The following is a 21,592-nucleotide window of genomic DNA, read 5'->3' as shown; positions in this document are numbered from 1 at the left end:
CTTCAAAGTCATTTACAGAATTTTGCTCCCCATGGCAGGCTATGCTCTGTGTAAGAAAGACATCATTACTCCCTGCAAAAATGATAGACACCATTCTTGAGCTGAATATAGTTAGTATATTTTGTGGGAAAAGGAGGCTATTTTTTTCTCCCAGTTTTCTTGTTTCTCATTTATCTTTTTAACTGTCAGCTTCTCCCTCAGCAGAGAATAAAGATTCAGTTGCAAAAGAAATGCGTTAGAAACTTCCCTGCTTTGAATGTCTGCTGTCTTTTACTGCTTTGAACGGATTGGAGGCTGCATGTTGCATGGCCATTGCCACTTTTATTTGCTGCTCGGACAGCTACCGCCATCCTCTGCAAACAGAGAGAGCAGCGTCTTGCACAAAGCCAGTTCGCATCACTGCTAGTTGAAGTAAGAGGGGACAGCAATTGTCTTAGCTGGAAGAACCTAAAGAAAGTAATACAAAAGATGGTAACCTTAGAGAAGTATTTATAAAATCTGTACATTTTACCAAATCTGCTGAGTGTAACTACAGAGAAAAGTGAAGGGAAATGTATCTATCAAGTAGAAACATTTTTGAGAAGACTGTATTTCTAACCGTAGCTCAATACCTGCAGATCAGGTTGTGTGCTCTAAACCTCGTGTGTGCTGTGTCACTTATGATGATGTATTTATATATGTGCAATTTATAAATTAACAGTCCTAGAGGTGCTCTAATACCAGGTAAAGGCACCAATGAAATAATAATTTCTGGTCTGAACTTCTGCTTTATATGCAATAGTAGTGGCATGAATCTCTAGCCTTAAACAAGAACTTCATATACTATAATACACTATCTGAATTTAAAGGAGTTACAGATTTAATTCTGAGAAGTCTTGTAAATGGAATATGCTGATAGCGATGACCCTGCTTCCTTACATAACACCAATAAACCTTTTTTTTTTCCCCCTGGATTTCCAGGTCATGTTCATCCCTGGGGTAAGATGGAAAATTTGCACCAGAAATTTAAACAAGTCCTCAGTCACATATTGAAAGGTTCTCTTTATTTAACCTGCCGATTTAAAATTCAGTTGTTGCTGATGTGGGAAGAGTTCACTAAATTAAATTACTGATTATCAAATAGAACACAAATGATGCTTTCCCCTGATTCCTTTTACACATACCATTGAATGAGTAAAAAAAATAATCACCATTGCCTAAACTATTCACACAAGTCTAGAAGATGATGATGTAATTTCTAATCAGTTTCCTCACATCCAAAAATATTCATAATATCCATTTCCTGCCAAGTAAAGCATGTGACATGCCTCTGATGCACCCAGAATGTCTCAGACTGGCTGCCCCCAGGCAGAACTGCAGATGCTGTTTCTTTTCCGGAACAGAGATTATCCACGCTGAGCCCACGAGCTCCCTGACTGTGGTCATTTCCATTTCCGTGCTGTCTGCCCGCTTTGTCATTCTACTTTTCCCACACACGTGACGTCATTAGCTTCCTGGAAAACTGAGACAAGGTATTGACTTAGTAGTTTAGGTCATGCCTGCATTATGCAGTCACAGTGCAGGCAATTATACATGATGGCCTTGCTGCTTCTTTCATACTCTAACCATGTGTCTCAAGAGCTACACGTTTAGTCTTAATTTCTTGAAGCATCTGAATCTGCTTGATTTGAGGTTAATCTCACTTCATCCTTATAATACTGATATCTAAAATGCCACTAAATTTCGTGATTTATTTTTCCCTTCTTGTAGGTTCTTTGCTTACTTGTACCTTTCTTGAGATGAGTATTTGCCCTAAAGCTGTTCAGTTCTTGGTAGATTTTGCTCCTTTTAAACAAAAGAACCTTTCAGGTTCAGTTCCTGAGCTCTACAGTCCAACTGACTTCACTGGATATTCAGTCCAGCTGAATAAAATTCACACTCGGCTTTTTCAGTTAACGTATTTGTGATCTTCTGATGAGTAGTGAACTCCATGGAGGAATGGACTGTGATAGCTGGTAAAGGGTTCCATTTGCCTTTCAGTTTTAAAAATGTCCCCCACCCATTGCCAGCTTTGGTTTGTCAATCATCCTAAAATTGGTTCAAGTGAGTTTTTCACAACTAAAATCTCTGCTCTTTTATTATGGTTCTGCAGTATTTAAACAGTGAAATTCATGTGTTAGCTATGCTCATGCATTTTTAAAAGCATGTTCAACAACTTTTTACTCACTGCCTTGGAGATTTCATGCCATTCCTGTTTCCCTGCAGTATAATTGAAAGCAAACAGGTGTACCAGTTTTTGTTTACCCTACAGTGCTTGCTATTTTTTTACACTGCCATCCTTTCCCTCTCCCATACCTCTGACTGCTCTTGTCAGCACACTGGGAAGCTCTTTGTGCAAGCTTACAGTTGCTGCTGGCATTCATACAGCGGTATCAGCTGGGACATCACCTGGGCTCCTAATGTGGTCTGGATAAACGTACTCCGTAAACCAGCACTGTAGAGTTGCGCTGTGGTTCTATTTGCTTCTAGAGGCAAACCACAGAGGTGACAAACTGCAGATTTGAAGGTGTGAGAGGTCTTAAGAGGTTGGTTTCAGAGGCTACTTCAACCCTCAAACTTGCAATGTCACAAGGCAGCCTCAGTGGTGCTTGTGGGTCCCTCGACATCTCCACGGCAGTGGGCCAGGGCCAAAGGATCAGTCACTGCGACAGACCCGTTGTGCACTGCGGACAAAGGCAGCAGCTTGGCTGGAGGACTTTGCTTTAAGCTGGGATTTCCCGGAGAGGTTAACACAACAGGCTGCATCTTCCACAGAAGCTGGCAGGCAGATGGTCCTTCTCTACATTTTTCGTATTGGTCCCTGAGACTTTAATTTCGTAACATTTTGCACCAGTGCTTTCAATAGCTCTTTTGCTATGATTTCTGCTTCTGAAATAAAGGGCAGCAGTATTATTTCTGCCTTTACATACAGTCTGAATAACTCCATTTTTCCAAGTCAATATTTGCTTCGATAAACCGAAAGCAGTAGTCCTGTAGCTATCACAACATAGTAAAGAAATAATAACCCGAGTTAAAAACAGGCTCATGCAGAATAGTCTCCCATGGCAAAGGGCAGGAAATGGGTTGCAGTTGAACTAATATTTCTCCTGAAATGATCTGTTACTGCTATTTGCTACACAGCTTCTGTATACCCCCAGGCAATTCCGGGTGCCTTTGGAAACTTTCTGAAGCTGCATGCTGCACTGCCTGTATATGGAGAGGCGGTGTGATTTCTCATACTTGTCGCTCTTGTACAGAAAGAAATGTTTGTCGTCATAGGAGTGCTGTAGAAAGTGTATATTGTATCAGCTGACTCATTTATAGTATTTCCCCTTTCTGAGTAGGGAATAAAGGAAGCACATACCAAAACAGGGAACTTGCATCCAGGCTTGTAAATTCTTCTGTCTTGAGTGTTTTAAATAGATAAACAGGCAAAATCACAAAAGGACACATACAGTCCAGTCCAGTGTAAGTTAGTATATTGGACATAAGGCTTGAAACTTTTGGAAATAGATAGAACGTTCCTGTTGCATTCCAGATGGACAGTTACGTTGTTCCTAGATTTTGAAACGATGCTATTGCTCTTGCACAGGTAGGTATGAAGGCATTTCTAATCTCTTTTCTGTTTACCCTATACACAAATCATGCCCTTTCCAGTCTCCTCCAGGTGAAATATTCCCAATCTTTTTTTCATCTGTTTCTGTAATAATTTCCCCATTCCCTGGTTTTCAACAATTGTTCCTTTCCCTCCGAGTGTAGCTGGGACTACAGACACTATGGGCAATGGGGATGTCAGAACTGGTATAACACAAGAGCTCGTAGGATATTGTAATACTGAAAATTGAAGTTGTATTTTTTGATGGTTTCTTATAGCTGCTACACCAGCAGAAAATGTGTTCTTCACCAATTAAAAGATCTTCCAGTAAACAAAAATCTCAACATTACTATATTTTGGGGGGATAAATAGTTTATAGATATGATGATGTAGAAAAAAAACACTAACACAAAAAATATTAGATAATCATGTGGATGCCTGTTGTCAGTAATTTATTATTATCTTGTTCTGATTGACTTTTTTCCTTCAGTAGCTCAGCCTTCTGAAGAGCAATCCCTAATATTTTCAAAGTAAATCTTCAGAGCTGATACTGAGATCACCTAATGGTATTAGTGATCTTGCAAAAGCTTTACTGCTGCTTTAGCCACATCTATTCCACTGCAATTACTCCCCAGTTTAAATGAGGTCAGGAAAGGACCCCACCAGCACCGCTGGCACTGCACCTTTAATTGTCCTTACCTCAGCCGGCTACCAAACAGAACTGAAGTATGACATGAAAGAAAAGCACTTGGCCATATCAAAACGAATTTTCCTGTATGGTGTAAATGTGGTGATAACAGAATTGAAATGGATTGAAGTGTTTGTGAGAGAGGAATAAAATTCACTTTCTAAACACACTAAAGCCAAAAACATGGTATGTTATGGCATGTAATGTTATGGTATGTTGTTATGGTGTGTTATGGTATACTATGTTATGGCATGTTATGGTATGGGACGGTATGGTATGTTATGTTAATAAATTAGGTTATGGTATGTAAATAAATTATGCTATGTTAATTAGTTCCATTCCATTATGTTAATGAATTAATGTTAAATTATGTTAATAAATTATGTTATGTAAATAAAATGTTACATTAATGAAGCACGTTATGTTAATGAATTGTTATATTAATAAGTTATGTTAATAAAGCATGTTGTTATGTTAATCTACATTAATAAATTATTTTATGTTAATAAATTATTTAATGTTATATTTATAAACTATTTTGTTATATTTTTCAAACCATTGTTATATTAATAAATTATATTACATTAATAAATTATTTTGTTAAGTTAATAAATTATGTTATTTTATGTTACTAAATTATGTTATATAAATAATGTCATGTTTATTATACGTTAATAAAATATGTTAATAAATTAGGTTATGTTAATAAATTAGGTTATGTTATGTTAATAAATTATGGTGTGGTATGGTATGCAAATATATTATGTTATGTTACATAAATAACGAATGTCACGTAAATATATTATGTTATGTAAATAAATTATTTTATGTTAATAAATTAGGTTGTTTTATGTTAATAACTTTGGTTATGTTAATAAATTACATTAATTATGTTATGTTAATAAATTTTGTTATGTTATCTTATCTTATGGTATCTTATGTTATGGTTTGGTATGCTATGCTATGACAGATTTGAGCATTACTTTTCCATGGCAATGAGGTTCTGGGTTTTTTGTGGTTCCCAAAAATAAGATGCACAAATGGGCCATACACCAAACTCCTCTGTAAATTTTGCTATGGCAAATGTCAAACATGGACAATTGCAGGAGCAAAATCACAGACTCAACGACATATCAATATGATCCTAGTTGAAGCCACTTAAGTTTCTGCAAACTTATATACAATATTAATATTCATACACACGTCACACCTTAATTCTATTAGTTACGTACACTGTTCACACACTGCTTTACAGATACTAATTGGTTAAAAGCATACAAGCGGTTAGTCTCATCATTAAAATTGCTGACATTCTTGCAGTCATCAGTTCCCAGCTCAGCTCCTGTTTTTCTGCCTGCTTAACTGCCAAAGATCCTGTTTTCTTCATTCCAGGTGTCTTTCTCACACAACTGTGTGGCCTTGCTGAGCAGATAAAACTTTTAATCATACCAAGCTGCTAAAGCAAGAGCAACTTTTGATAGGCCAGGTGTCCCTTTTCTTCCAAATACATTGCCACAATTCCCCCTTTTTCTTCCTGGACTATCAAAACATCTATCATTCCATAGATACATTTAAAAATACAAGGAATCAGAAGCATTAAAAACAAAATAATTGCTAAAATCGTTACACCTTGTTTCACCAAATCTAATAACCATCCATTAATTTCCCAACCCTTGAGCCATTGGCCCAGACCTCCATTTGTTACAATGAGTTTCTTCATGTTCGTTCTTAATTGTTCTAATTGTTTATGAATTGAAACTGAGTGATCAGACAGGTTCATACAACACATACCCTCAAAATCTTCACATCTGTGCCCATGTGCTAAACAATAAAAAGTCAATGGCTGCACGGTTTTGTAAAGTAGCATGCCTTGTATTATCCAAATCTACCAATAAACTTTTCAAAATATCTGACGTCAGGTTAAGTTGTTTAGCAGCCCAACATCCCAACTTTGTATATCACCGAGTGCTTTGCCAGCAGGAACCCATGGTGCAAACACGGAAGAAATCACTCGTAATGGAGTGTTCCAAAGCTGAATTTTATCATTGCAGTTTTCACTCAGTTGCCATACTGCTCATTTTTTCCTGTGCACTAATTTGTATTTTTTCACCGGGTTTTATGTAGTATTTGTCTTTGTGTAGGAGCAAACAAAGTTAACTTGCCTAAATAACAAGGCCCTCCGAGAGCCTTAGCCAGGATTCCAGGCCATGCTCTATCCCCACAAAACAGAAACAACCCTTTGGGCAATGCTCAGGGTTGTAATGGTGCCATAAGATTAACCCATAACCCTCTGTTACAGCATATGCTAGTATTTCTATACCAGTGCTCCCTAGGGGTCACTCAAAAACTTCCATGCCGGTATGTCAATAATGGCCCTTTTCTCAATACCTTTTGAAGAAAGTTGTCAAATAACGCCTCTCTATTCCCAAACTTGATGCAGGATTGGTTACATTTCAGAGATCCTAAAAGATCTAGCTCTTGAGGCGGTATCATAGAAGCATTCAGATGTTGAAAAATAAGTACAGTCTGCATAGCATCTTCACGTTATGGAAGCCCTTTTTTCAATGTCTGCCAATTTTTTAATACCATCGAGTGGGGCCAGGTCAATTTAGCAAAGGTAATAACTTCGGCTTTGTTTAGAATTTCACTTTTGCTGACCCATCCTTTAAATTGGTTTGGGTCAAAAGTCGGAACCCCTGTTAGACAGGTACGAAAGGGATCTGTTGGAGTTGACATAGATAAACAGATGGAGTCTGGACCAGTAGCATTAGCAAGATTAACCCATACATTTTGCCTGTTCTTAAGTAACCTACGCATATGTTCTATTACATCTATATATTTAAACAGCAAGCACAATCCCCATAAAATAACCACAATTCTCATTTTAAATCCTTACAAACCTATTCGTCCTAACACAAAAATATCTTTTCTGGATTACTTAAAAAATGTTATTGCATCTAACACAATATGGACTTAATGTTAGTGAAATATATCTCCGGAGATCTACTATAATGGATTATATTTTTAGCACAAAATGTACAATGACAGATTATATACAACCTACACCAGTGGCAGACTGAACAAAGATGATCACTGGCTCCTATTGTCATCTGAATCTCCCGTGTCGTTTATTGTGGTGTTCCTCCTATCAATGGCAGGTGATTTCCATGGTTTTACCCAACGAGCCAGCTGGAATCCACTTTGGTCCCGAATCTGTAATGATAGACATATATCCTCTGCCAGTTAATTGTACTTCTGCCAGACCTGTCCACTGGCCAGTGTTCAGACCTTTATACATTACTTTGACTCCTTTAGTATTTAGTGTTGATAAGTCACTGTTTAATGCTTTTCCATGAACAATTATGGGTGGATTTTCTGCTGTACCTGCTAAGCGCAAAAAATTAATGACATATAAAACTTTCCAAATATGCTCTTGTGGGGATAGACCCATTGCCCCCCTTTTTTGTTTTGCGAGTAAGCTTTTTAAAACTTGATGTGCACATTCAATGATGGCCTGACCAGTAGGTGAATTTGGAATACCTGTTTGATGTCGGATACACCATAGTTGACAAAATTGAGGAAAGGAACGTGAAACATATGCCGGACCATTATCCGTTTGTATACTGTTAACACCCATAACTGTAAAACATCTGTGTAGATGTTTTTTAGTATGTTTTGCTGTCTCACCTGTGAGAGGAGTGGCCCATATAAGGGAAGAAAAGGTATCAAATGTGACATGCACGTACTTTAGTCTGCTGAATTCTGCTATGTGAGTGACATCCATTTGCCACAATTGCAATGGTTGTAAACTGCATGGATTTACTCCAAGGACAATTCCAAAACTAAATTGCTGACAGGACAGGATTGTACAATACCTGTGGCATCTGAATGTGTTATGCCGAACTGACACGACAGCAGATCCAGCGGTGAGGGGATACACGGTAGGGGGGGGCACAGGGGGGACATGGGGAGGCAGGCTGTGTGATGTGAGAGGAAAGATGGGGGACACAGGGTGACACTCCAGTGACTTGTCCTCCCCCAGCATCTCCCTGAACACCCTGACCCTCAATGTGCGCAGTGAGAAGGTGTACACCTGCCATGGCGTCCCCATCTCTGTCACCAGTATTGCACAGGTACCCCCCCCACCCGTGTCCCCTCTACACTCACCTGTGTCCCTACAGCTGCCACCACCCCTCCCAGCAGGACTGCTGCAGCCCCTTTTAAGTGATGTGAGGTGGACCCTATCAGATCCCCCTTAAAACGGCAATGTCATAGTGAAATCGCCCCCTCCTCCACTCTGTGGGACCCCTTAAAAGGGACATGTTGTGGTGGAGCCCCCTCAGAACCCCTGCAGCATGGGAGGGGGGGACAGCACTTTTAAAAGGGCTTAACCCCCCTTGGTAAGGGGCAGCAGCATCTTAAAAGCAGCTTATATCCCCCCCCCAAATATTTTTTTGGAAAGCACTCTTTCAAAAAGGCATTGGCACGGTCTGTCCTGCCCCCCCCCCCCCCCCCCCCGCAAGGGAGCAGCCGCCCAATATCCTTGTCATAATAAATCTACAGCTCTTAAAGGGGCCGTGCCGTGATGGTGGACGCCCAGCGTGGGTGTAAGGCTGGGGGTTGCTTTTTTATGCCTGGGTTGGGGCTGCAGGTGAAGATCCAGGGGCAGAACAAGGAGATGCTGGTGGCCGCCTGCCAGATGTTCCTGGGCAAGTCGGAGAGTGAGATCACCCTGGAGAGCCACTAGCCCTCATCAAGGCCCACGTGACGGTGGAGCTGAGAGGGGTGGGGCCGGCCACGCCCCTTGGGACAGGCCACACCCCTTTCACAAAGGCTTACGCCCTCTTGGAAGTCACTTTTCCGCTAAAGGCCCCACCCCTTGGGGGTGACACCGCCCCAGTCCCAAAAGGCCCTGACCCTTGGGGAGTGACACCCCCACCCCCAAAAGGCCCTGCCCCTTGGGGGTGACCCCACCCACTTAAGCCCCACCCCCAATGCCTCCCACCCAGGAAATCTACAAGGACCAGCAGAAGTTCTGGGTGCAGGTTTTCAACGTGGCCTCATCCCACTTTGTCAACATGGGGACCAGCATGGTCAGCTACACCCTAAAGGCCATCCACGATGACCACGTGATACTGGGGGGGACAGTGGGGGGGAACAGGGTGGGGACATGGGTGTCAGCGTGGCCAGTGACATCCTGAGGGACCCCTGCAACAGCCAGGGACATAGATATCAGTGTGGCCAGCAGTACTGAGGACGCTGGGGGGTACATGGTGGGGATGGAGATATAATCATGGTGGTGGCACTGGGGATCTGCGGGGTACAGGGAGCTGTGGGGACAGGGAGAGTGACCCAGGGATGGAGGGTCACAGAAAAAGGGACACAGGGACAGAGGGGGGACATGCAGGGATGGAAATACTGGGATCGAGGCGGAGGAACAGTGTTGTGGGGACAGGGATACGGCAGGAGGATGTTGGGTGAAGGACAGACACGCTGGTGTGGGGACAGGGTCACCAGGGTGGGTGCAGGGACTGGGGACATCCAGATGCAGGGATGGGGAGACAATACAGGGCCAGGGCCATCTCCAGTGTCCCCAGGGCCACCAGCGCTTGCTGGGGCAGGGATGGCTGGAGTCCTCAATGGGCAGGGTGGGACAGGGGCTGTGACAGTGTCCCCAAGACTACCTGCACTCGCTGGGGAAGGACCGGACGGCACAGGTCCAGTGTGATGCTCACATCAGGGAGGCCAAGGCCAAGCAGGACACCGGCATCCACGTGAGCCTGTCACCTCAGTCACCCCCACATCCCCCTGAGCCCCCCTTGTGTCCCTTACGTGCCTACAACACCCCCCCTTTTCCTCACTGAGACTTCTAGATCCCCCACAGCATGTCATCGTCCCACACTCCCCAGTGGGCTTCCAATGTCACCAGGTTGTTTCTGAGGTCCCTGTGGCTTTCCACGTCCCCCTCTGATGTCCCTGGGACCCTCATCTTCCCATGTACCCCCCCATCCCATGGTGTTCCTCCATGTCCCCTAACGTCCCCACACCTCTCCAGTCCCATGGTGTCACCATGGCCCCACCCCCAATCTCCCAGTGTCCTTCCTTGTCCCCATGCACCCCAGTGTCCCCGCAGGAGACACAGGCATGCCAGGAGCAGGTCTCAGCACAGCTGCTGGGTGAGACAGTGATGGCACAGGCCCAGTGTGACTTCCAGGTGCAGCAGGTGCTGTGCAATGCCACCATCAGATCTGCAAGGCCCAGGCCGACTTGTACAACAGATGCCTGAGTGTCCCCCAACCCTGGGTGCTGTTTCTTCTTCCTTGCTTGTTTGGGATCCCTCCTGGGTCCCCCACACCCCCCTGGGTCTTTCCTTGATGTGATGTTGGCCACTTGGGTCCCTTTTCCAGGATACCTGGGTCCCCCCTGCACTCCCCCCACAGTGCCTGGGTCCCCCCAGGCCACCTGCATCCTTCAGATCCTGGGGTCTCCCCTGACAATTGGGTCCCCCTCCCCAAAGACCTGGCTCCTCTGAGATGTTTACATCCCTTACCCAGACACCTGGGTCTCCCCAGCACCTTGTTCCCGATCCCAAAATGCCAGGATCTCCTCTAACACATGGGTTCCCTGGGGTGCCCGAGTTCTCTTGACTGCCTGGATACACCCCTCCCAGGATGCCAGGGTCCATCCCCCCCCGCCTGCCTCGGTGCCATTGCAGGGCTGAGTGGTGCTGCGGGCACAGGTGGCGAGGACAAAGCAGCAGACTGAGGAGCAGTGGGCGCAGGTGCTGGTGGTGGAACAGTGGAATGAGCACAGCAGGTAGAGCTGCAGGAGCATGAGATTGGCTGCCGTGAGTGTGAGCTGGAGGCCACCATCCACAAACCTGCTGAGGCTGAGCGTTACTGCCTGAAGCACCTGGCCAAGGCCCAGTGGTGAGCCCTGGCCCTCCACCAGCAAGTCCCCCCCCTCAGCTTCTGCACCCCACCACCTTGGGCAAAACCATGACCCCTTTAAATGAAGTATTAACCCCTTTAAAGGGGAGCCCCACCCCATTCTACCAAGCCTCACCCCACCCTTGTGGATCACCCACACCTTGGGTGAAGCCATTGCCCCTTTAAAGGGGCGCCCCACAATGTAATTCTGGATAGCTTAATAATTTAGTCAAAAAAAAAAGGAAAGTAATTTCTTTTTCTCTGAATTAATCTTAAGTGTATGTATTAAAGCAACACTTTAATAGGTACCACTCCGATAACATATTCATTCTGTGCATGCAATCATCTTACATGCAGGCTGTGCACAAGACAAAGTGCAAGGCGATCACTGCCTGCAAAGGACAGCAAAAAGGGAAATAAACTAGTTAAAACTCATCTGTAGGCTTCTTTCATCCCCATGTCTACAAAGTGTGTTCTGAAACAAGCTCTCGAGATACCACAGTTCAGCTACCATCACGCATTTCCAGTTAGCTCAGAATTATGATCCAGCCTCAAGCATGTATATGTGTGTGGTGGAACCTTAAGTTTGCTAAACCATTTCAACAAGCACTCGCTATAAAGCACCACCAGTGAGGGGACTGACCTGAGGCTAGCCCCAGAGTGACTCTGACAGCAACGAGAAAAGACACAAGCAGCGACCGCACTTAGGCCCGAGACCTGCGGCAGAGACGAGGCGGGCCCGGCACTCACCTCAGCTCCAGCCCTTGCCCCCACCTGCGCCCGCGGCCGTTCAGCTCACGGAGACGCCTGGCAGCTGCGTGCCCTCCTCAGGCGAAGGCAGAGCCACCCACTCCCCACTGCTTTCCCCACGCCCGCCACGGGCCCAGCCCCCGCGGCCCCCCACGCTCGCAGGCCCGACTCCGCGATGACTCTGCAAAGTCCGGGCTCCGTCCTGTCCCACCGCCGAGAACCGCTCCACACGCAGGCTGTGCGCCGCCCTCCCCCTCCCCCGCCAGCCTGCCCACGTGCCGAGAGCCCTGGCCTGCAGCCCTCCCTCCACCCCGCGTACCTGAACGTAGTGAGGGAGAGGCTACAGCCGCGCTCCGCCATTTTGAAAGGCTCCGCCCCCATTTCGCCCCGCTGCGCAGGCGCAGCCCCTCCTCCCGCTTCGACACGAGAACACAGCGCGTGCGCTGATTGGCGAGGAGGTGGCGAATGGCGGGGCATGCTGGGAACGGCGCCGGGCCCGCCAGGGGAGCCATTGGCCAAGAGGACTGCGGCGGGGCATGCTGGGAGTTGAAGTCCTTGGCGTGTGCCTGAGCCGCCGCGGCCTCCCGGCAGCGAGTGGCATGCTGGGACGTGAAGTCTCGGTCCGGGTCCCCGCTGCAGTACGGGGCTCCCCGGACACTCGGTTTCCCGGCAGGCTCAGGGACAGGTGCGTATGCCCAGTGTGCCCGCGGGCGGGCGGCCGCCTTACCCCGCCTCTGAGGCCTTGGCGGGGCTCTGAGGGGCGATGGCGGCTGTGGTGGTGGTGTTTTCTCCTCTGCCGCGGCTTCGCGGTCTCCTTCAGCGCTGCTGGGGGCGGCTGGAGCGCAGTCTCTTGCCGGGTTTCTCCGGGGGCCAGAGCCCGCCCTGGGGTAGGTATCGTCCTGTTCTCTCGGCTGAAGGAGAGGTCGGTGTCGGGGCCGCGAGACTCATTTTTACCGTTTAACGGCTGAGGGAGCGGGCTGGAGCAGGAAAGTACACACCCTGGGGACAATGAGGGGATCGGGTGAGGAGCGCCGCTGGCCGCTCTTGCCTCCTCGCTTTGGGAGTGTCAGTAGCATCCGTGTCTTACTACCTCGGTTTAAGGCGAAATTGGGGCTTGCCTGTAATGAATTAGTTTTTCTTTTTCCTTCAGGACCAGCACTAGCAGTCCAAGCTCCAGCTTTTCTTCCACAACCGGTAAATGACACCAGTGAAAGTGATGAGGCGCCAAGCCTGTTGGATAGCATCTTGTGGATGGCGGCACCAAAATCACGGCGCACCATTGAAGTGAACCGCTGCAGGAGAAGAAATCCCCAGAAGCTTATAAAAGTAAAGGTAATCACCAGATTTCTACAGGCTTGCCACCTTACTCACTGCAAGTAATTTTTGTAATGACAAACAAGCATGCTGGAGTAAGATTTACGCCAATCGTTGTTCATCTCACTTATTTTAGAGAATTGTTACAGTGGTCAATACTGAACTGAAAAAGCTTTCTGGAATTTGTTTATAATAAGCTTAAGAGACATTGTAATCACAGAATACTTGTAACAGGTATGTTCATCATGCGTGACAGTGGTCTGTGATTAAATAAACAGTGACAGTTAAAGTGCAAGCCAACAGCTTGTGAATTTTATTCACAGCTAGTATGAGTGGAAGAGTTTTGTACTTTCTGTGCAACTAATTGAATTGATAGGTCTTGAGTCTTCCAGACATCATTAGGCATAATGATTTAGGTATTGAATTCATAGGCTATTTTTAGTAGTAAGCATTTGACATAGCAATACATTACAGAAAAATTATTTTACGAGGAAGAATACATTATGAAAAGGTAATTGAATTTCTCTGGTATTTCATTTAACTTTTTTAGTAGTTTGTGATTGTTCCTTGTGTCTTTTTTTTCCGTTGTTCAAATTACAAAATTTCCTATTTCCACTGTCTTTTTTAGAGGAACATAGATGTTTGTCCTGAGTGTGGAAACTTGAAACAGAAGCATGTCCTCTGTGGCTATTGTTATGCAAAGGTCAAAGCAGAAACTCAAAAGATACGGCTGGAAATACATAAAAAGGAAGGAGGACCATTTAATGCTCCAACTGTAGAGACTGTCGTCCTTTATGATGGAGAAAAGCTCACAGAAAAGGATGAAGGCAAGCGGATCATTGAAAGAGCCAGGAAGCGTCCATCTTGGTTTGTTCAAAATTGATGCTGTAGACCTAATGCTAACAAAACCAGTTGCTACAGCAAGAAAGATCATGATTTTCAAGAATGTTTTCCTTGTTTTGCTCATTCAGATTTGATACAGAAACCCTATGAACTTTTGGAAAGCCTGCTTGAATTCCATGTCATGCCATAGAAATTTGCAGTCAGGTGTTGTTTCTATAGCATGCAGTGGGAAATACTTCTCAGTGATACATCATAGCAGCCAACAGTTAAAGAGAAATCAGGTTCTGCATTGGGTTTGGACTTCTGCGTACAGTACACTGAGTAATTTGTATGCTAATGGTTCTATGCTGGTTTTAGGTGTAAATAACACTTGTGTAACAAAGGGAAAAGATTCACAGGTGTAAAATAAAGTATGTTAAGTTTCCCAGGGAAGCCTGCTTTCTGTTTTTGTCGGCTGCTCTTTGGGAGGGGGGAAAAAAGTTCAAACCCAATATGGATTACATACAGAAGATATTTACAAGGAAAGATAATCTGGTTATTTGCATGGCTCTTACAGAATCTGCCTGGATTTCTCCCTTCAAAGTGCCCTTGATTTCTTGAGCAAAGTAACAAATCAAAATGTTATGATGGGAAATCTGTAAATTTGACAAGGGTCAAAGCTGATTCTTTGCAGCCATTTCCATTAAGTAGTCTGGGTGGTCAGTGTGTGCTTGGAAAACCGCAAAGCACAGCAAGTGGTTCCTGCTTGTCTTGAGTCTTCTGCAGAAAGAAGGCAGCTGTGCCCTCTACTGTCCATTGGTACTCCAGTGGTGCAGTTACAGCATGTAGCTGGAGATTTTCACTTCAGTTTAGCCACGCAGGAGCACTGTTGCATTTAAAATTAAGACTGGTTTGAATTTTAGGTTGGGACTTAAATACATAAATGGTACTGTTGGATATTATGGCTCAGCAGTTTCCTGCCAAAAAATGCAAGCATGCTGCTAACCCTGGCTAGGTTGCCCTTGTGTCTCTTCGGCACTTGAGTGTATTTGCTCCTGCTAGCCTTGTTTGGGGAGCTATGCTGACAGAGAACTGTTCCCTGGCTTTCTACAGCTTGGTTTTTGGTGGGTACCTTCCTGTAGCTTGGCTTGTGTGAGGGTCCAAAAAGTGGCACTGTGGATGTGCACGTGAAAGTGAAGGACACGGGAACATGCTTTCCAGAATAACCTTTGTTTGTATGTGGCTGAGCATATTATGCTTGCTCAAGGAGGGGGCTTGTGTATGCTTTAATGCTGCACTTCTATGCTCCTTGCTCTGGATTCCACATTCTGAAACATAACTGGTGGGAACAGATGTTGGTGGAGATGTTACATTTCTCCTGTAGTCCAAGGGAATAACGAAAGCTGGTGAGTGTAAATTGATGCTATTTAGTTGACAGTATCCGAGCAAACAATGTAAGTTCTTTTTGATTTGTCCAAACAGGATTTATTCCAGTTGTGTCTGTTTTACACTTATTCAGAACTGAAGCCAATAAAAGGTGGCAAGCAGGATGCAGAGTGGAAAACTTACTTTTGACAGCTGCATGGGATGAGACTGACATGTTGGAGGTGAGGTTAGCCAAGCAATAAGACAGATATATTGTTCCAAGGGAAATGTGCATATGTATTTCGGGGAGAGGTGGGGGGGGGGGTGTCTTTTCTTTGTCCATATATCATAAGACCAATTACACCTTACTGTCTTAGTTGCTTTATATATATTTATATTTTTGACAAAGGTTCTGTAGAGAAATAGTCTATAAAGTCTGGGATGTTGAGAGTCATAGGTTAATCTCTCAGAAACCCAGAAGTTTAAAGAAAATTTAAAGAATTTAAAATTTAAAGAAAAGAAGAAAACTATTTTTCTCTAAATATGAGAGGACATGTTTCTGTTAATGGAGAAATAATGGGTAGTATATTACATTAGTTTACTGAGTTGTAGGATCAGTGAGGCAATGAAGATGCTTTACAAATAGAGTTCTTATGAAATGTGAGTGAAGTTAGGTTGTGTCAACACTAGAAATTTTAAGATACTTGCCAGGTCACAGTTAAGTGATGATTCATTTCACAGCCATAGCACTTGTGTTAGTACGGCATTTGTGCAATCTGGACAAAAGGAGATGCTTGATAATGTTTCATAGTGGTTTCTGAGTAATGTAGGGGGGAAAAGTAAAATATCTGGTATTTGTGATCTCTAGAAGAAAAATTAGAACTGACAAATATTGAAAATTTGTATGTGCGGTTGTTCTAGTACCAGTTAATTTTCTGAAAAAGAAATTGTCTTCAGTGAGAGTCAGAACAGTTTAGTGGGAATGACTTTCCCTTCAAAAGAAAAGGAAGGCTGATTTTCATAGGTTCATTTTATTAACACTGATAATAAAAGCTCAATTACTTAAAAAAAAAAAAGAAAAAAGAAAAAATCTAGAATTCCTCCACAGTATGTGTTATGCTCTGTTACTTGAAATAAACCATGTTTATGTGTAATTTTGAAAGAAATACAAATTGCAACAGTGCTAATGTATAAACATACACTTTTGAAACAATGTAAACTAAAGGTAACAAAAAGCATGCCAGTTACATATGCTATACTCCAAAATCTATTTAAAAACAAAAAGTATGTTTGTTTAAAAACAAAAAGTATCCCAAGGTATGCCTTGGGAACTTCACTTTGATACATTGGGAAGCTGCTAGTAGTTGAAAAAGACATTCTATTTTGTCTGAAAAATTCATATGATTAAATACACATTATATTTGATTATGCTTTTCTTATATAAGGATCTTATGCAAAAATTAATTTATTTTACATTTTAGAAAGATACAGGAAGGTGATGCAATATCGTAAAACACAAGAATGCCAGATGCTAAACAATTTTGTATCCTACTAATATCTGCAGAGATAGAGGTGATCTCTGGCAGGGATCAATTACGATACCCATAGAGGTTGATAAACTAAGTTTCTCTCTAATCTCCCACTTAGCAAGGAAATTTTAATAAAAGGTTTCTGCACAGCCCTCATGTATTCTATTGAACATGCTATGGCAGCAAGAGCTGGTAGTTCATATAAAATACACCTCTTTAGAGCACTAGATGGCAGAGGAGTATAGCTTTCTGGTAGGTGCAAAGCAAAAGGCAGAGATCACTAGTGAGATAGGAAACAGCGTCAGATTCAAGGAATATGCACCTGTGCAAGCAAAAGATCTGCAAAAAGACCAGATTTGCAAAGTACAAAGAAAAATACAATACTTGTTATGAGACATAAACTAACCTATTGTAATTCATTGTTCCAGCTAAATTTAATTAGATCTATATTAAGAACTAATGTGCTGGCTTTTCTGTATATATATATACACTTTTGCTCTTTGCTGGGTCAATTACTTGAAATTGCAGTTGTACATATCATTTTTCCCTAACAAGATAGTGGAACTCTTTTTACATCTCTTTTACAGGTGGCTTTCTATGCTGCTTTGTATGCCTAGTATGTTCAGGTAGTTGACATTTTTATGCAGCTAGAAAGTCCTGCAAATAATAGGTCTGGCAGCATTCCAATGAATTTCAAGGTATAACTGCCTTGAATTTGTAGAGTCATAAGGATCAATTTGCAAACAGCAGGCATGAAGTGGAAAGAAAAGAAAACCAATGTGGTGTCTAAATGAATATTAGTTGCTTGGAAGGGAATAGACAATTGTATGCCCCATCAAAGTTTTAAAATGTTTTGGAAGTGCACGAGTGATAAAGGTTCCTGTATCTTTGGAACTTGCTTGTTAATTAGTATTTAAATAAGATATTAGCAGAAATCCTTCTTTTACCTGACATGATTGCATTATGTAATTTATACAGTGAATGAGAATCAGTAAATACAAGTTGTTTCCAAATAATTTGCCTAACTCTTTACCTGCCAAGGACTTTAAGAATGGGGCCAAATGGGAGGAAAATGAATGAAAGGAATGAAAAAGAAGTACACTATGCAGCAGTGATGGATGTAGTTTTGCTTACTCTGGAAATTCTGTTGGAGTTGGTGGAGTATAATTCATGGCAGAATTTGGTCCAATGTGCTGAAACCCTGGACATATGGATGTGTGCAAGTATATATCTCTTTAGTGCAGAGCAGGTACCTGTGAAACTGCTGCTGGTTACCACCCAGGTTGGGTTTACAGCTGAAAACTAAGAATGCATTTGATTAATGCAGTAAATTGAGTCTGATCATTTGCTACTTGAATTCCTTTCAGATGTCCTATATCAGTTTTTCCTGGCTGAGGACAATATACATATTTAGAAGAAAGGGTATAGGATTCATTTAAAATTGAATGTGCTGGGTGAACATATGAAAAGCAAACCTGAAACTACTCTGGAGCAGAAGATCCAAACTGAAAGCCTTTGTGGCGTTATCAATATACAGTATTTGTCAGGGATTTATCTAAAGTGTCACTCCTGGATCACATGAAATTTTTTAGTTTTGTTTTGCCATTTTTTTTTTAAATAAAGCAGCTTTCCTCATTCTAAGATGGTGGGACGAAAACAAAGAAGCAAAAACTTGGAAAATCACTAGGCAGAAAACCAATCCTATATTACTATTTTCTTTAGTGTGATACCTTTTAAGCCAGTGCTATGATTCTGAAAATTTGGGGTATAGTTAGGGTGTTCTGATCATCCAAATACACAAGCATCTGACCCTTTCTCTTGATTTCTTGAAAGGGCACGGACTTTTCTCTGTACAGTAGAAGGTGGTTCGGATGGAGTTGTTCTCACTACATGAGCATATAGAAATGTTCTGTCTGACAGGTCCTGGGTATAAGCATGATTAATCCTTTATGTGTCCTAAATTTGGGATCAGCTCACGAGGCTCCAGAGGAACAGGCACATTAAATGTAGTGTGTTATATGTGTGGGAAGGATAATCAGTCCCTACTTACACAGCTGACAGCTTTTACATCCATTCCCAAGGTATCCTAATGCTTTTTCTCTTCCTAGCTCCATCACGCAGGCTCATCGGCTTGTCTAGCGATATGGCTTACTGCTCTGTTTTCCATTATGGTGTAGCTCTAGAGCACATTATGTGAAATACTTCCAGTGGAACTGAGGATTTTGTACAGGCTGTTGGAAAGATGTATGTTTTATTTTATAATCTGGGATTAATATTAAATACAAAGAATAGTGGTTTTAAAGAGGCTATACCGAATAGCTTAAGGCTCACAATGGACAGACCTTTTTGTTTGTTTCATAGTTCATAAAGTTCCTACTCATTAATCTTTTGACTGTTCCCAATCAGTCCTAATCAGACCAAGCAAAGCATTTAAGGTGTTTTGAAGAATAATATCAGGATTTGGTCCAATTAAAGGTACATAATCCTGTCACTTTTAAACAGGATAAATGATACCTTGATCTTCAAGAGGCCATTGACTTCAGTAGGATTTCTTTAAAGGAAATTGTCATTCCAAGTGACTGAGAGGCAGGCTGTAAAGCATCGAGCTGTTGTGTTACAAAGTCACTTAATGAGATCACGAAAGCATTTTTTAATTGAAATCAAGAGAAAAAAAATTAAGCCTGTTAGTTGCCAACACCCATCATGATACATACTTGAGCCCATGAGTCCAGTTCTGCCACAGTACTTTGGATACAGTCATTTATGAACAAAGAATGTAATCTTTTAGGAGTTTGGGAGAATACAGAGATGTTTCAATTTCTCTTGCCCTAAATAAATCCTTCTCAGATATTTTTGTCCAGCACAGAGCAGTTTACCACAAAGTTACTATGAAAAAGGAATGGAAGAAGGGTTGAAGACCAAGAAGGTACAGTTATTGGCGAGGACAAAGAAGTAAGAGGCATCCTGTTGCTGTGTATGTAATATGAGGAGTACAATAGGAGTTTCTTCAAGAAACATACCTACATTGTGCAACTGAGTGAATAACTGCAAAGTACTCATATGTGTGGCACTGCAGAGATGGATGGCATAGCAAACGCTGCCCTATCATGCATCACTTTCACGTTAGCAATTTATATTGGAAGCTAAATGGCATGGTTCCTTCTTGACAGGTGGCAAACTGAGATGCAGAAAGAGCAAGTGAATTCTTCAAAATTGTGCCCTCAGTCAGTGGCAGAAGAAGAGACTGGAGCTATATGCAGATTATCAGCCTTTTGTATTCTCTGCTGTGTCACAGGTTAGGGAATAATAACTGTTACTTGCAGTGGCCATTAATCTAGCTAGGTTTGTGTTTTGATCAAGTAAACTGCTGCAAAGATGCTATATATCTGAACATTTGTTGCGACATAGGCCCATGACAGCCTTTATCCAGAGCTCTTCAGAGAAGCTTGAAATCTGGTTTATTACTAAATGATGCCGCCTTATGCTCCTTTCACTTGAGAACTGGAGGAAAACCTGTGATTTTTGCAGGAAACTTCAAAGGACCAGACTCAATCACTTCTCATCTGCAGAATAGTGTCTTACCCTAAAAGAAAAGCCATTCTGTGCAGTGGGCTTATTTATAAGAGTATGTCTCAGCTGGACAACAATGGCAGAATCTGTCCCTAGGAATTTTTTAATGTATGAATCTAGTAAGTGTAGTCCTAGAAGTAAACGATTTCTCCTCCACAGATTAGATTCCTTTGGTGCAGGAACAAGGTGCCTTCTTTATGTGCTATATACAAGACTCTGTCGAGTAGAAAAACAAAAAAGCCCAACATAAACTACATAATCAATTGAATTGAGGAAAAAACAAGAACACAAGATCCAGAAATCATTCAGCAAAACAAGCAGTACCAATTGGTTTAGATCACACATTTTTACTCTTCACTTCATGCTGAAAAATACAAAGGAAGAGAATTTGCAACCTTTTTTTTTTTTCCTTTTCTTTCTGATCAAAGAGATGTACTTTGCTTTTAAGCCACCAGAGTGTATCTTCCTCATCCTGCTGATTTGGTACATGCTGGGATCCCTGGATCTGCTGCTTAGGTTATATGACATTCAGATTCAACAGGCAACCAATTGAGAATAGGTAATCTTGATCAAAAGTAACTGAATTCTTTTCAATTTACTGATTTTATATGACCCTGATTGAAATGACTGTATCTTCCCAAAAGCCTAGACATTGGCTTTGTTAATATGATTTTCAAGAATACTATCTGTATCGGGAACATAGCACTCGAAGGAGCCAAAAAAACCCCAAAACCCAACAAAACTCTGTATCCTTCTTTGACAGATCTTATAGCCACATTTGGGTCTGAGAAATATGAAGGAGAATCTGAGGCTTTAAGCAAGATTCCTTTCTTTCCAAAGATAAAGCTGAAATGAGAAATTGATGACCAGCGATAAATGTTTCACTGAGTTTTCCCAGCCTGTAGAGGTGAAAAATAAAAACATGAAAGTTCCTTGCTGATTTCAAAGATGTAGAGAGTGTTGTCAGGCAGGCTACTTTTTGTGCATACTATATTCATGTCCCAACAGAATT

The 21,592-nt window shown here is 42.6% G+C and overlaps 2 protein-coding genes and 2 long non-coding RNA genes across 4 annotated transcripts; 2 read left to right on the top strand and 2 right to left on the bottom strand.

Moving 5' to 3' along the window:
* Positions 1–1,021: 1,021 nt before the first annotated feature.
* Positions 1,022–2,429, bottom strand: LOC121088096. Its single transcript, XR_005827824.1, has 2 exons — positions 2,335–2,429; positions 1,022–1,501 (listed from the first exon to the last, which is right to left on the bottom strand). It is a non-coding gene; the product is annotated as an uncharacterized LOC121088096 (long non-coding RNA).
* Positions 2,430–7,551: 5,122 nt separating this feature from the next.
* On the top strand, positions 7,552–11,238 carry LOC121085993 (flotillin-1-like). Its single transcript, XM_040589068.1, is given in 9 exon segments — positions 7,552–8,227; positions 8,344–8,434; positions 8,953–9,043; positions 9,046–9,075; positions 9,309–9,431; positions 9,981–10,075; positions 10,435–10,584; positions 11,041–11,106; positions 11,109–11,238. Coding segments are annotated over 9 exon segments (810 nt in total). The 5' UTR covers positions 7,552–8,189; the 3' UTR covers positions 11,235–11,238.
* Positions 11,239–11,502: 264 nt separating this feature from the next.
* LOC121088095 lies at positions 11,503–12,382 on the bottom strand. Its single transcript, XR_005827823.1, has 2 exons — positions 12,300–12,382; positions 11,503–11,622 (listed from the first exon to the last, which is right to left on the bottom strand). It is a non-coding gene; the product is annotated as an uncharacterized LOC121088095 (long non-coding RNA).
* A 309-nt stretch (positions 12,383–12,691) lies between these two features.
* On the top strand, positions 12,692–14,569 carry LOC121087303 (39S ribosomal protein L32, mitochondrial-like). Its single transcript, XM_040592175.1, has 3 exons — positions 12,692–12,867; positions 13,131–13,312; positions 13,923–14,569. The coding sequence occupies exons 1-3, from the start codon at positions 12,744–12,746 to the stop codon at positions 14,175–14,177; spliced, it is 561 nt and encodes a 186-aa protein (XP_040448109.1). The 5' UTR covers positions 12,692–12,743; the 3' UTR covers positions 14,178–14,569.
* The last annotated feature ends 7,023 nt before the right edge of the window (positions 14,570–21,592 follow it).

Source organism: Falco naumanni, chromosome 4, assembly GCF_017639655.2.
Source record: "Falco naumanni isolate bFalNau1 chromosome 4, bFalNau1.pat, whole genome shotgun sequence".
Taxonomy (NCBI): Eukaryota; Metazoa; Chordata; class Aves; order Falconiformes; family Falconidae; genus Falco; species Falco naumanni.
The sequence above is the reverse complement of the archived record's forward strand: the minus strand, read 5'-3'. Positions and strand labels throughout refer to the sequence as shown.

What these genes read in the sequence shown, in the direction of transcription:
- LOC121087303 (XM_040592175.1), top strand. Translation starts at nt 12,744, where the DNA reads ATGGCGGCTGTGGTGGTGGTGTTTTCTCCTCTGCCGCGGCTTCGCGGT. An exon ending in GGGCCAGAGCCCGCCCTGGG is followed by an intron (nt 12,868 to 13,130) that starts GTAGGTATCGTC and finishes TTTTTCCTTCAG; the next exon opens with GACCAGCACTAGCAGTCCAA. An exon ending in AGAAGCTTATAAAAGTAAAG is followed by an intron (nt 13,313 to 13,922) that starts GTAATCACCAGA and finishes TGTCTTTTTTAG; the next exon opens with AGGAACATAGATGTTTGTCC.